This window comes from Gadus morhua, chromosome 2 (assembly GCF_902167405.1).
Source record: "Gadus morhua chromosome 2, gadMor3.0, whole genome shotgun sequence".
Classification (NCBI taxonomy): Eukaryota; Metazoa; Chordata; class Actinopteri; order Gadiformes; family Gadidae; genus Gadus; species Gadus morhua.
Genome location: NC_044049.1, coordinates 16,400,921 through 16,415,460, shown reverse-complemented (window position 1 = coordinate 16,415,460; position 14,540 = coordinate 16,400,921). Strand labels below are relative to the sequence as shown.

Sequence of the window (14,540 nt, the reverse complement as noted above, 5' to 3'; positions counted from 1 at the left end):
GATTATTGCTTCATTAGTCATCATTTTTAACCAAGTGCCAAATATCCATATGAAATCATAGATGCATAGTTTTTTTCGAATATTTATTTTCTTATATTCTGCACTCAATGTTTATCAAATCTGAAAATATAGTTTAGGGCTACAATCAAATTTATTTTCTTAGACTTGAATCATTGGAATTTAAGTAAAAAAGTTGGATGTGACACAGTTTAGGGTTCCAAGGACCATAGTCAAAATTTGACCTTAGTGTGAATAACATCCAATAAGAGAACTAACCGTGAATAACATAATTGGGAAGAACTTCTGTTGGAAAGCCAGGGCAGCGGCCCACATGGTGACATGCAAATGAAGGAAGAGGCTTCCTGTGCGTTCACACCAAAGCAAATTTGCTGTGCAGCGCGTTCGCCTGAGTTTGCTTGCGCGAATAGACAAACTTAACCGTGCGTTCACACCAAAAGCGAATTTTGTCACGTGTTCGCCTGAGTTTGCTTGCGCGAGTAGTCGAACTTTACTTGCGGGAGTGATTTTTGCAAGTTTGATCAAGCAAATTTACTCACGTGAGTGTAGGAGGAGGGGCTTCTCTTGAACGCCAAAGTTTCTTTACGGCAATTTATTCTCAACCATGGCCACTACGCAGGGCCGGCGATTGGCATAGGCGACCTAGGCAATTGCCTAGGGCGACAAATGTGTTGGGGGCGCCCTCTAGCGGCGCCCTTAATTAATTTAATTTAATTAAACAAGCGAAGATTTTTTTTTATTATTAAACACGATTATCCTAGGGCGCCCCCTCAGCCAGACGTTTAGTTAATCGTTTTTTTTTATGTTTTTTGTAAATCATTTTCCATGGGGGGGGGGGGGCGTTGCGGGGCGTGAAAGACGTTACGTTCGGTAAATTAAGATGCGTCGATCAAGGGCGTTGCGGGGCGTTGCGTGGCGTGAAAGACGTTACGTTCGGTAAATTAAGATGCGTCGATCAAGCTTGACATAGGTATTGACTCTTAAAATGAAAAGGACTAAAGTTAAACCCTCTGGCGCGCAAGGACGAAAACGTAAAAAAGAAGAAGAAGAAAAGAAAGCCCAGTATAGAGGTAATTGACGTTGACCTCTGCCATTATAGTGTCAAACTCATGTCAGGCTGTCAAGTGCATCATGTAACATTGCGGCCGCTCAGGCAGCTACCGCGGCGCTAGCCACCGCTAGCCACCGACTTTTAAGGGACAATTCCGGTATTTTGAACATTGAGCCCCGTTTCTGGTTTGTCTAGGATGAAATAAGAGTGATTACCAACGAAATTCTTACTATTGGTCCTGTCCCGGGTATTTGGCTAATTTTGAATTCTATAATTCGAAATGATTGAATTTTCAAATCGCGTTTTCAGGCCCCCCCTAACCCTAACCGGAAACGGAAAGGGAGACTGGTTGTAGTCTTTTTGCTCGGTTCTCCGTATCAACCGTAGGGCTAAAACCGAGCGAAAAGACTACAACCAGTAATCTCCCTTTCCTTTTACGGTTCGGTTTCGGTTTCAATGAATTTACAAAAGGCCAAATAAAACACGGAATAAACAGTATTTCGTATATATATTTTTTTAATTGGCCAGATGCACTCAAGCAATATTTGCAGAAGCCAGCACCTGCAGGAGAAAGGACACCTGATCCGTCATGTTCACCTCTCTCTGAACTTTGTAAGTACAACTAATAATAATAATAATAATAATACATTTAATTTAGAGGCGCCTTTCAAGACACCCAAGGTCACCTTACAGAGCACTACTAGTACTAGTACTATTGTTGCTGTTTTTGTTATTGTTATTATTAGCAATTATTACTATTATTATTATAACTTTTTTGTTATTAGTAGTATTATTTAGTCTTGTAGCAGCCTAGTAGTAATAATAGTAGTGGTGGTAGTAATTGTAAGTTACCTACTACAAGTTACATGGTCAGATAAAATGTATTTGTACAATACAACTATGTGGAAGGATGATAGAAATGACCAAATGCAATTGTGTAATGAACAGCATGGATGAACTCTATGTTTAAATACAGCTGCAGCAGGAGAAGGGACATCCAGTAGTAGTACTCCAGGGACCAGTGGAACACAGGCCAGGTACACACAGCCTGCATCAGGTGAGTGAGTCTATTTAATAGTATTTATTCAAGCCACGTCCATAGCTTGTTTTCTAAAAGTAATTCAAATACATGATCATTTTCACATCATTATTAAACACTGCTTGTCTGGTATACTATATGCTTGAATACAGGTGAAGGTGAAGGGACATCAAGCACTCAGGGCATCAGTGAAACACAGACGACTGAGACCAGGGACACGCAGCCTGAAGCAAGTAAGTCCTTTGCATAACTAAGCCAACAACCACCTGACAAAATGTACTTGAAGATCCCTATGAAATCCCTATGAAACTAATTTCAACCACATCTGGCTGATACAGGTGAAGGGGCCACATCTAGTATTCCAGGCACCAGTAAAACACAGACCACTGAGACCAGTGAAGGAACAACAACCGCAACATGCTCTGCTACTACACTGCCGCCTGCAGACACCTCACCCTCCTCAATTCCTAATATCCAGGGAGCACCCATAGATCCTGCTGACTGGCCAGCCCTCTGTGATGCGGTAAGGACTGAGTTAGTTAGTAGAGGACCATACAAGACCAATCCAGACTTTACATTTCCCAAAAGAGATGATGGGAGAAGCTGCCACCACCACTACTTCTACAGGAAATTAGTCAATGGGGAGAAAGTCAAGAGAAGCTGGCTTGTATATTCAAGGAAAACCAATACTCTGTACTGCTTCTGCTGCAAGCTCTTTTCAAAGAAACATTTTAACCTCAATAGTAGTGGCCTAAATGACTGGAAGAATTGCGGGGAGATCCTGAAAAGCCATGAGCAAAGTTCAGAGCATTTAGGGCACATGACCTCATGGAAGGAACTGGAGACTCGACTTGAAAAGGGCCAAACAATTGACAAAATGGAAATGGCACTCCTTCAAGCTGAAAGGAGGAGGTGGCGTGATGTGCTGACCAGGTTGGTCGCCATAATACAGTCTTTGGCCGAGCGAAATATTCCCATGCGGGGGAGCTCAGACAGACTATACCAGCCAAATAATGGGAACTTCCTTAAGGAAGTTGAGCTCATGGCCAGGTTTGACCCAGTTCTCAAACAACATGTTGCTGATGTGGAGAGAGGAGCCAGGCATGCAACATACTTGTCAAAGGATATTCAAAATGAACTAATTGATTGCATTGGTGAAAAAATTGTTCACTATATGTTAAGGGAGATAAAGCTGGCCAAATACTATTCCATTATTTTGGATTGCACCCCAGACCTCAGCCACGTAGAGCAGTTGTCGGTTATAGTTAGAATTGTTGCAGCAGACGACACCGACACCCCAAAAATAAAAGAACATTTCATGGGGTTCCTTGAAGTTGAATCATCCACGGGAGAAAGCCTCTCCAACCTCATTCTGAAGAGACTAGAAGAGTTCAACCTTCCCTTCGAAGACTGCCGGGGACAGTCTTACGACAACGGCGCAAATATGAAGGGAAAGGTCAAAGGTGTCCAAGCTAGACTTCTGAAAAAAAATCCAAGAGCTTTATTCGTCCCGTGCGGAGCACATACTTTAAATCTTGTTGTTGCGGATGCAGCAAAAAGTTCTACGGATGCACTCAGTTATTTTGGCTACCTACAAAGAATTTTTACACTATTCTCTGCCTCCACACAAAGGTGGGCCATCCTAAAGCACCACGTCCAAACAACTGTGAAATCCTGGTCAGATACAAGATGGGAAAGTCGAATTAGCAGTGTGCAGGCTGTGAGATTCCAGACAGCGGAGGTGAGGGATGCCCTTCTTGAGGTCAGGGAGAAAGCCACTGACTCAATGGTAATAACTGAAGCACAGTCTTTGGCTGAAGAAGTTGGGTCATACCGCTTCACCATTTGTAGCATTGTGTGGTATGACATGCTGGCCAAAATACATCATGTCAGCAAAGCATTGCAGTCTGTGTCAATGCAGCTGGATGTGGCTCTGAATCTCCTGAGGAAAACAGTAGACTCTCTGGTGAGCTATAGAAGCACTGGGTTCGCTTCTGCTCAGGTATCCGCAAGAGATCTCTGTGAGGAGATCAATGTGGACACCGTCCTAAAGCAGAAGAGGCTGAGAAAAACAAAGAGACAGTTCTCTTATGAATCCCCTGATGAGCCAGAAGGAGACGCACTTAAGAAATTAGAAATTTCCTTCTTCAATGTTATTGTCGATGCGTCGGTAACATCACTGCAAGAACGCTTCAAGCTTTTGGGTGATGTTCAGGACAAGTTTGGAGTGTTAATTAACTTCCCTAATTTGACAGAGGAAGAACTCGCCCAGGAGTGCGAAACCCTCAGCAACACTCTGAGCCAAGGTGACCATAAAGACTTTGACGGGAGGGAACTGGCACTTGAGTTGAACAATTTCCAAGCATTGCCAAAAGCCGGCATGACGACAATGGAAATTCTAAATCACTTAAAAGAGAAGAAACTTGAAGAAGTTTTCCCAAATATGTGGGTGGCCCTAAGAATTGCTGTCACATTACCTGTGACTGTAGCTTCTGCTGAAAGAAGCTTCTCAAAATTAAAATTACTGAAGACCTACCTAAGGTCAACGATGAGTCAAGAACGCCTCAATGGGCTTGCACTGATGAGCGTCAACCAAGAGGTCTCAAGTCAGATATCATTTGATGATACCATCAACACATTTGCCATTAGGAAGTCTAGAATTGTCAAATTCTAATGCTGCGTCACTTTGAAAGGTCAATAGAAATGCCCGATACAACTGCACTTTTGTTCGTAGAGTGTTTAATAGTTAAACTGGTGTCCATTATAGTGTTCTTTTAGTGTGTTTTTTTTTTAAGTTCATAACATTCTTTGTAGCATTTTTGTATATATTTGCATATTTTGACTTGATACTTTTGGCTTATTTTTACTTGTATGCTTAAGTGTTTATGAATGTATATAAGTCATTTAAAATAATTAAAAAGAAAATATTCTGAAACATTTCTGTTTGTTGTCCATGCATCACACATTTATTTGCAATGTAGTATAGTGGAGCTATAATTGTGTGAAAATGCTGCAAGCAAAGTAAAGGTAAATCAGTTAATATGCGTCTTAAGTGATGTTTAATATAGCAATGTAAATTAACAGGGCAACGCTCGGCTCGCTATTGGGGGGGGGGGGGGCGCAAAAACTCAATCTCGCCTAGGGCTACAAAAGGGCCAGAACCGGCCCTGCCACTACGAGTCTTTATTTGTTCAGGAAGTACCAGAGAGGTCAGAGAACCCAACGCGGTCGTTTAAGGATCATAATATCATCCGGAGGCGCACACAGCTTTTGGCTGCGTTTTATACGATTTCTAGAACACTCTGGCAGGAGCCCGGGAGTTCAGCTCCGGGGGTCCTTGACCTCCGACGCAAGCTCCGACCGAGCCAATGTCGGGGTTGGTTCCGGATCAAACAACGGGGTTGCCGTTTAATCTGGACATCAGGGGGTAAACGCCAGTGCTTAATTTGAGCCGGAACACGCCAGGGGTCTCATTTATAACCGTTGCGTACGCACAAAACGGGGCTGAAATTGGCGTACGTGACTTTCCACGCCAAGGTTGTGATCTATAAAAAACCAACTTGACGGGAGAATGTGCGCAACGGAAGAATTGTAGAGTGAGAAGAACGATTATGTTTTATCATCGCCCTTCATAAATTTAATTTCAACCCGTATCATGCGTTAAATCTATGTAATCAGAATAATTTAAGTCAACTGTGTTATTTCTCAGTTATAACTCCAGAAACATCTCCTTAGAATAGAAATAAAAAAAATTCTCTATATTTAATCCCATCACTCCATACTGATCACTGACGGCGCAACTGCATGGAATAAAGCATCTGTCCAAAATGTGTCAATAACATAATATTTTTATGTGACACTGTAAACACATAATCAAATGTCAATTAAATCCCAAGTGTGGAAAACCAAGCCACACTGCTCATCAGAATCGTTGTCCGTTACTCTTGATGCTTTTCATGACAAATCAGGCATTAAAAAGGGGTTATGTTCAAGAACATTTTACGTGGGTGATTACAAACTGATTATCCAAGGTGTTCTCGGTCAGTCTTATTACCGTAACCCTATACATACAGAGGTGAGCGCCGTGGTAATGCTGCACCATATGGCACTTCTGGCGGACCATGCAAATGGCAGAATTCGGAGGGAGAGGGTCTTTAGGGACCATAACGATTTATTGGTAGGCTAAATAAAAATATGTAGCCTACCTTTATGTCAGACCACTTCTTTTTTAATTCTGGGACTGTGCGCTCCGTGCTACTGACAGAGTTCACTGCTGCAGCAACATGTTGCCACTAACTCTGCTTTTTGTTGTTGGCGATCCCAATCCCGTGACCGCCGAACAAAACTACTTTTCGGGACTCCATCTCACCCACAAGTGTCTCCACTTTTCGCTTTTTTGCTTTTCTCAGACCTTCTGCCATTGTTTCCGACAAGACATAATACTGAGTCTGTTTTATATGCAGATCGCATTCATGAGGTCATTTGCATTGACCATTTATGGTTAAAAAGGGGTGTGTACAGGGCAGAACGTGAAGCTGATTCAGCTGCGCACACTTGTAGGCACTCTGTGATTTATAAAGCAAAGATTGCGTACGGTGTGCGTACGCAGGGTTTTATAAATCTGAATATTTTTTGGCGCACGCAAAACTTGGCTTTTGGGCGTATGTACACTTTTAGTAACGATCCCACGCACAGTTTTATGAATGAAAAAAAAATTACTGTTTGTGTAGTGTTCAAGTTGTTATCTGTGTTGTTAGTCATTATGACAACAAATGCTGCTACTACACAGATGACCAGTATAACCGGGACATTACATCAAAGGGCAAACTATCAATTATACACTTTAATAGCAGGAGTATGTATACAAATTTCAATAATATCAAGGAATATGTAAATAAATTCACACAACCATTACAACATAATTGCCATATCTGAAACATGGATCAACACGGACAAAGGGATAGACTTCGAACTAAATGGTTATGAACTCAGGTATAATAACAGAAAAAACAAGGGTGGAGGAGGAGTAGCAATATATGTGGATGTGTCGTTAAACTTTAGGGTATTGGATTGTATGACAACTGTGGTTGATAACTTACTGGAATGTATAACAATTGAAATCTGTAAAGAAAAACACAAAAATGTCATAATTAGCTGTATATATAGGGCTCCTGGGTCTAGCATTGAAATATTTAATGAATGGATAGAGGGCATGTTTTCTCAAATAAATAGCAAAATAGTTTTTATCTGTGGAGATTTCAATATCGACCTGTTAAATCCTAACAAACACAACATTACAGAGGAATTTGTCAATACAATGTACAGTATGAGCCTAATTCCGAAAATCATCAGACCCAGTAGAATTACATTAAATCGAAAACAACACAATAAGTGGATTATTGATTAATGATATCAGTGACCACTTGCCAGTCTTTACAATCTATGACTGCAATTACAAGAATAAGCTAGATAATCAAACAGATTACAAAAGAGTGAAGTCAGAACAATCCATCAACGCCCTAAAAAACGACTTAGTGGCTCAGAACTGGGAAATAATACACCAAGCAAATGACATTGACTGTGCATACGAAAATTTTCTACGAATATTTAGGTCATTATATGATAAAAACTGTCCAATTCAAGAATACATTATACAACTAAAATATACCAAATGTCCATGGATCACAAAGGGATTACGAAATGCCTGTAAAAAGAAAAACACACTTTACAGAGATTTCCTAAGACACAGAACTAAAGATGCAGAGAATAAATATAAAATATATAAAAATAAATTAATTAATATTATAAGAACAAGCAAGAAAGAATACTATAAGAAAATATTAAATGATAACAAGAACAATATTAAAGGAATATGGAATATACTAAACAGTATTATAAGAAATAGCCCTAGGCAAATAAGTTATCCTAAGTATTTTATTGATAAGGATAATGCAAATTATAATATGGATGATGTAGCTAACAGTTTTAATCAATTCTTTGTAAATGTTGGACCTGAACTGGCAGAAAAAATTCCTGATCCAGGGACATCTGGTGAAGATTATAGTACATTATTGGAGAGAAATCCCTACTCAATGTTTCTCAAAGCAGTAGAGGAGAAAGAAATATTGGATATTGTTACAAAATTTAAAAACAAAAAGTCTACTGATCTTAATGACCTCGACATGACATTGGTCAAGAAAGTCATTGAGGGGATTTCAAAACCATTGACGTTTATCTGTAATTTATCATTTCAAACTGGTAAATTTCCAAACAAAATGAAAACAGCAAAAGTTATACCACTGTACAAAACTGGGAACAAGCATCACTTCACAAACTACAGACCAGTCTCGCTACTTCCACAGTTCTCAAAAATATTAGAAAAAATCTTCAACAATAGACTAGATACATTCTTAGAAAAGCACAAATTAATTAATGACAGTCAATATGGATTCAGAACCAACAGATCAACATTACTTGCAGTAATAGAATCAGTTGAGGAAATAACAAACGCCATTGAACAGAAAAAATATGCAGTAGGGGTATTTATTGATATCAGAAAAGCTTTCGATACAATCAATCATGACATTTTATTTGATAAATTGGAAAGGTATGGAATAAGGGGGATAGTATTGGATTGGGTTAAAAGCTATTTGAGCAAAAGACAGCAGTTTGTGAAGTTGGGGAATTGTTCTTAACATGTTTGGACATTGCTTGTGGCGTCCCTCAGGGGTCAGTGTTGGGTCCTAAACTGTTCATATTGTATATTAATGATATTTGTAATGTTTCAAATGTCTTGAGGTTGGTTTTGTTTGCTGATGACACTAATATTTTCTGTTCTGGGGAGAATTTAAAACAACTAGAAAACTTCACTAAGGTAATAAGCAAAATAAAAACATGGTTTGATACAAACAAACTATCATTAATTTCTTGGGATTATAATCGACGAACGATTCAGTTGGAAATCACACATTACACACGTACAATCAAAACTATCAAGAAGCATTTATGTATTAAACAAAGTAAAATTGGTTCTAGATTAAAAATCACTCCGTATTCTCTACTGTTCACTAGTCTTACCATACCTCAATTACTGTATGGAAGTCTGGGGCAACACGTACAAAACTTCATTACATTCACTTACTATTCTCCAAAAAAAAGCCATTCGCATTATTCACAATGTGAGATATCTGGATCACACTAACCCACTATTCATACGGTCAAAATTATTAAAATTCACAGATCTGGTGGAATTTCAAACCACACAGATAATGTTTAAGGCTAAAATCAACATATTACCCTTAAACATACAAAAATTATTCAGTGATCGTGAGGGGGGTTATAATTTAAGGGGAAAATTAAATTTCAAAGTGAACAGCGTGTGTACGACCAGGAAAATGTTTTGTATTTCAATATGTGGTGTAAGACTGTGGAACAGTTTGAGTGGGGAGATCAAGGAATGTCCAAACATTAATCAGTTTAAAATAAAATACAAAGAATTGATTTTTACAAGGTACAGGGATGAAGAAGGTGTCTAACATAGTGTATATGTTTTCATGTATGTATATATTGAGCAATCACTTTAGAATATTGAATGTTTAATTAGATATTATTAAAAGATAACTTGACAATATTATTAGATAAATACGCAGGTAGTAATGAATTGTATCATATTGTAAACTAATGTATATTAATATACAATTATTTTTTGATGATTATTATATAAGGAAGCTAATCATTATAGATAAATAAATTAGGAAGAAGGGGTGAGATTAAATAAGTTTTCTTCTTCTCACCCCTTTTCGAACAGGTAAAGCAAGTGTAAGACAGTTTCTTCTTTTGTGGTTTTCATTGTGTGTAAACATTACTTTATTGTAACTGTCCACTTGTTTCATTTATTTGATTGTTTATTATTATTATTTTTTATTATTATTTACTAGTTTGAAATAAAAACTTTTTAAATTCAAAAAAAATTATTCCCCATGAAGTTCCACAAAAATCTTGTTTTTGCATTTTCGATGTGTTTTAAGGTGAATTTTCAGGGTAAGACAGGGGGGAGAGGGACGGAGGGAGGGGAGGCACTTCAAGTGACGCATGCGCTTGAACTGGTTGAAATTGCTGTTTGCCTTGTACACTGGCCAGTCGTATCCCAATCTTATGTATGTGTGGACCGTTTTGGACAAATAAGCTAATGACAGTAGGAAGAAATCGCAATTATTCCATGCTGCGTTGATTATTGATTATTGGGTGGTCATCATTGTAATATATAGCCTACTATATATGGTTTGATTTCTGTGTGTATATTCAAATCGTAAGTCCCACATGTAGCCTGTTACTGTTTACATGGTCATTGTCACAAGATGGAGCGCTTGTCTCATCTTGTGGGTTTTTTGGTTAATTTAATAGTCTGATGGGTAATTGCTGCTTGTGCTGCTTTAATTTTTTATCTTGCACCCATGCAGTGCAGTGTTATATGTTCTGAAATTAAAATAAACATTGCCCAGATGTACACACAGCGTTGTGTACGTTTTTTTTTTTTTCAGAGAAGCTACATAGGCAGTGTATTTTTTCTTTTTGTTACGTAACCTCCAACCCCCGTTTTGAGTCGCCGGACCCATCCCCCCGCTGTGCTCCGGGACCTACCACTTTACAAAGGAAGCACTGGGAACGCTGATAGGCTGTCACGACCAAGCCTGAAGCTAAATTCGTGGAAAAGTTCAAATATTTAAACTCGAGCCAAGTGTTCAAATAACAATTTAGAACCTAGGTGTATACATACTTTCGTGATCTGTAAAATATTGTATTTCAATTCCTCCTCCATGTCGAGTTCAATCTGGACTTCAGGGAGACAAACCCAAAGTTCCTTTCACCCAGTTCCTTCTCAACCATGGCCGAGATAACCCCCACTACAAGTATAGTTGTGGGAGTACCAGGAGTATGCAAACAGCAACGTCCCTTTCTCCTCCATGTCAGTCTGTACTTCAGATTGATGTGGAAGTGGAAGAACCAGAAACGTTGGAGAATTCAATTCGCAGTCGTTTGAGATTCATAATATCATCCGGAGGTGCACACAGCTTTGGCTGTGATAATATATATTATATTATATAGATATCTCTATATTATATTATATTATTTAGATATAGAGCTCCTATTCTAGAAGCGGAGGGTTCTAGAATATTTACGGAACATGTCCCAAAGCTGGGTGCGCCTCCGGATGATATTATGATCCGAGCCATTGCGATACATCCAGTGGCGTAAATATCGACATATCGCCAGACGCGTCAGGGGCCCATGGAGGAAGAAAAAAAAAGGAGCTGTCCAGCTCGGCATAGGCGACCTAGGCGATTGCCTAGGGCGGCAAATGTGTCGGGGGCGCCCTCTGGTGGCGGCGGGGGCACAAAAAAAATATTTGCGCCGGGGCCTATCACCATGATGTTACGCTGCTGGATACATCCACTGTAAACACTACGCATGGTACCGTGGCCAAAAGCTCCTCAGGCCCACATCCCCCACCCTCCTTCTTGACCCGCCTCTCTCCTCCTCATTAGCATTTAAAGATACAGACACAGAAACAGCATGTTTGTGGAAAGCTCATTGTGGGCCTGGCTCTTTGTGGCTGTAATTCTGCACCAAGGCTGAATTTCTTGAACGTCCTCCAATACTGTATTAGGGGCCCACTAACACCTATATAAAATCATCCATAAAGTAGCATGCCATGGGACCTTTAAGGAGATCTACTTAAGTATTTTTAAGTATGTACTTTCGAATAGTTTTCTTAGGTAATTAAACCCACATTACAATGCCAGTGCTCATCAAAAGCCTTAAGCTGCTACATATGATATCCAGAACATGAATATAACAGCAAACCAACTACAAATGCTGTTTACGGGCCTTGCTAGGGCAAATGCTTGCCCTAGCTCAGGGGTGCCCACACTTTTTCTGCCCGTGAGCTACTTTCAAAATTACCAGGTCAAAATTATCAACCTATATTAAAGAATTCTAAACATATATTTATTTATATATACTGAGTGCATACTCTGATGGCTTGCACTGAATGGAGTCAGCCAGGGTTGCATAGTCCGGACAGTAGCTGCTGGTAGCTAATCTCAAGCAGGTTTCCAAAAGACCATCAGTTATGGGGGAATGGTATTTTTGACTTCTTCATGTGGGAAAAGGCTAACTGGCATAAATAAGTAGAGCCAAATAATGCCATCTAGGCATTTCCTCATGTTTGGATACTTTCCCTTTATGACTAAGTTCCCAAATTGTCCATGAGCCTTGGACTTAAGCTCAATATCAGCTTGTACTATCAAAATCTCATCCTCATCTGCTGACGTGTTCAGGTGAAACAGTGTTGCAAATAAAATCATTTTAGCACATAAATGTAGCGATTGACTCAACTAAAGCAAAGTCTTGAATCTTTTTGTCGTAGTCTGGCAGATCATTTTCTTCAATCAAGTGGTAAATGCCATAGGGATGATACTTATTTAAAAAAAAAAGAAAATATTTCTTTAATTTTTTGGGGGAATGTCACACAACCTTTGCGATCGACACATTGGGCACCCCTGCCCCAAAGTGATAAAAAAACAGAGTGGCGACACTCCTATTGGATTCCGTTGTTAGCTTTTTGCCGCCTACTTCCGGGTTATGCAGCCTCGCTTTAGTTCCAAACTAAGCGGAGAAGGCGGGTCTATGCACGAGTCTAGACCTCTTTAGAATAATTTGCACACTCCTGAATCTTTTTTATGAATCATGAAGGGGGTCGGTAAAGAGCAGAATGGGGCCGGTATAAACATTATGGATCGACAGCCCACTGGCCCAGCGATGCTGCAGCCCACTGGGATTTGTCCCGGCATGCACGATGGCCAGTACACAACAGAGCGAATGAGGGATTGTTTCTGGAGTTCAACTTCAGTCTGGTGGGGCTGGCCCCACCACCTAACGCGATACTTAGCTAACCAAGATGCTAAAGCTAGATAAGATGAAAAAAATATATAAATATTTTAATCTATTGCATTTTTACAATTTAGGAACCTTTCACAGGCAAATATTTACTGTTTTGTTTTGTCTGGTTACCATTCGATAAGCTGTGTCTGTCATGGCTTGGAGAACTTAATTGGTTGATATTGATGCATGTATCCTGAAGTTAAGTCCAAAATACCCAATATTGATATATGTACGTTGATATCGGTATGATTGCATTTAACTGTAGTTACCCGTTCAGAACCAAAAGGAGGCGCTGTTGCGCCATGTCTCTGACTATATAATGGAATGTTCACTCCTATTTCCCTCTCTCTGCACTTGGCTCTAGGGGTGCACTCACACTAGGCCATCTGGCCGTGGCCGTGGCCGTTTTAGCCCCTAACCGTGCTCAAATCTGCCAGTGTGAGTGTGGCCAGTCTGGCCAGGCCGGGCCAATTTGGCCACTTGGTAGAGGTGTGCTGCTACGGCACGGGCCGCTACGGTACAGATGCTAATGAGCCGACACGCGCACACGCACGGCTACGCAACCTGAGCTGGATGACGTATAGTCAATGCGACGACCACGGACATAATAAAGGCGACGAGCCTTCTTTCCCATTAGACGGTAAACATTAGTGGTGGATTCAATGATTCGTTTCCGTGACCCAGTTCGGGTGATTCAGTTCGCCACGAGGAGTCATTCGCGAATCGTTCGTTCTTTCGTTTAGTCGAGTTTCCGGTAGCACTAACTCCACTGAGTCTGACTGACTCAGCTGAGAACCATGCAATGGGGTCCATTCCATGATGCGATTTGCCGCTACCGGAAACCAGGCTGAACGAACATACGATTCATGAACGACTCCTCCCAGTTCAGTCGAATTTCCGGTGAATCGATTCACCGGAAACTCGACTGAACGCGGATGCTAGGCTGAATCGTTCGCGATTCAGCCTAGTTTCCGGTAACGGTGAATCGCATCATGGAATGCACGCCATTGCACGGTTCTCAGTTGAGTCAGTCGGACTCAGTGGAGTTAGTGCTACCGGAAACTCGTTCGTTCGTTCAGTCGAGTTTCCGGTGAATCGAATGGTGAACGAGACGACCGAACGAACGAGAGAGACGAAGCCGTTGAGTTCGTTCGTCCTAAAGACTCGTTCATTCGAACCGCTTCGCGAACGAACGAGCCAACACTAGTAAACATCGCGTCAAGCGGTTCAACATTTGGTGTGTTCTCTGTGTTGTTATCCATTGTTGTTAAAACTCTGACCGGCGGCAGACTTTATTATGGTCCATGCAGCGGACGCTTGGTGATGACGTGTTACGACGTGATGACGTATGTACAAGAGCCTTCCGTGGCCAGGCCACAGCTGCGACGGCCAACGGCCACGGCCAGATGGCCTAGTGTGAGTGCAGGCCAGAGAACAATGGGGCCATTTGAGCACGGTTAGGTGTGAAAACGGCCACACGGCCACGGC

General features: G+C 40.6%; 1 protein-coding gene across 1 annotated transcript; it reads left to right on the top strand.

The window, feature by feature from the left end:
- The first annotated feature begins 641 nt into the window (after positions 1–641).
- Positions 642–5,229, top strand: LOC115535108 (zinc finger MYM-type protein 1-like). Its single transcript, XM_030346221.1, has 4 exons — positions 642–1,681; positions 2,046–2,126; positions 2,261–2,341; positions 2,447–5,229. The coding sequence occupies exon 4, from the start codon at positions 2,929–2,931 to the stop codon at positions 4,780–4,782; it is 1,854 nt and encodes a 617-aa protein (XP_030202081.1). The 5' UTR covers positions 642–1,681; positions 2,046–2,126; positions 2,261–2,341; positions 2,447–2,928; the 3' UTR covers positions 4,783–5,229.
- The last annotated feature ends 9,311 nt before the right edge of the window (positions 5,230–14,540 follow it).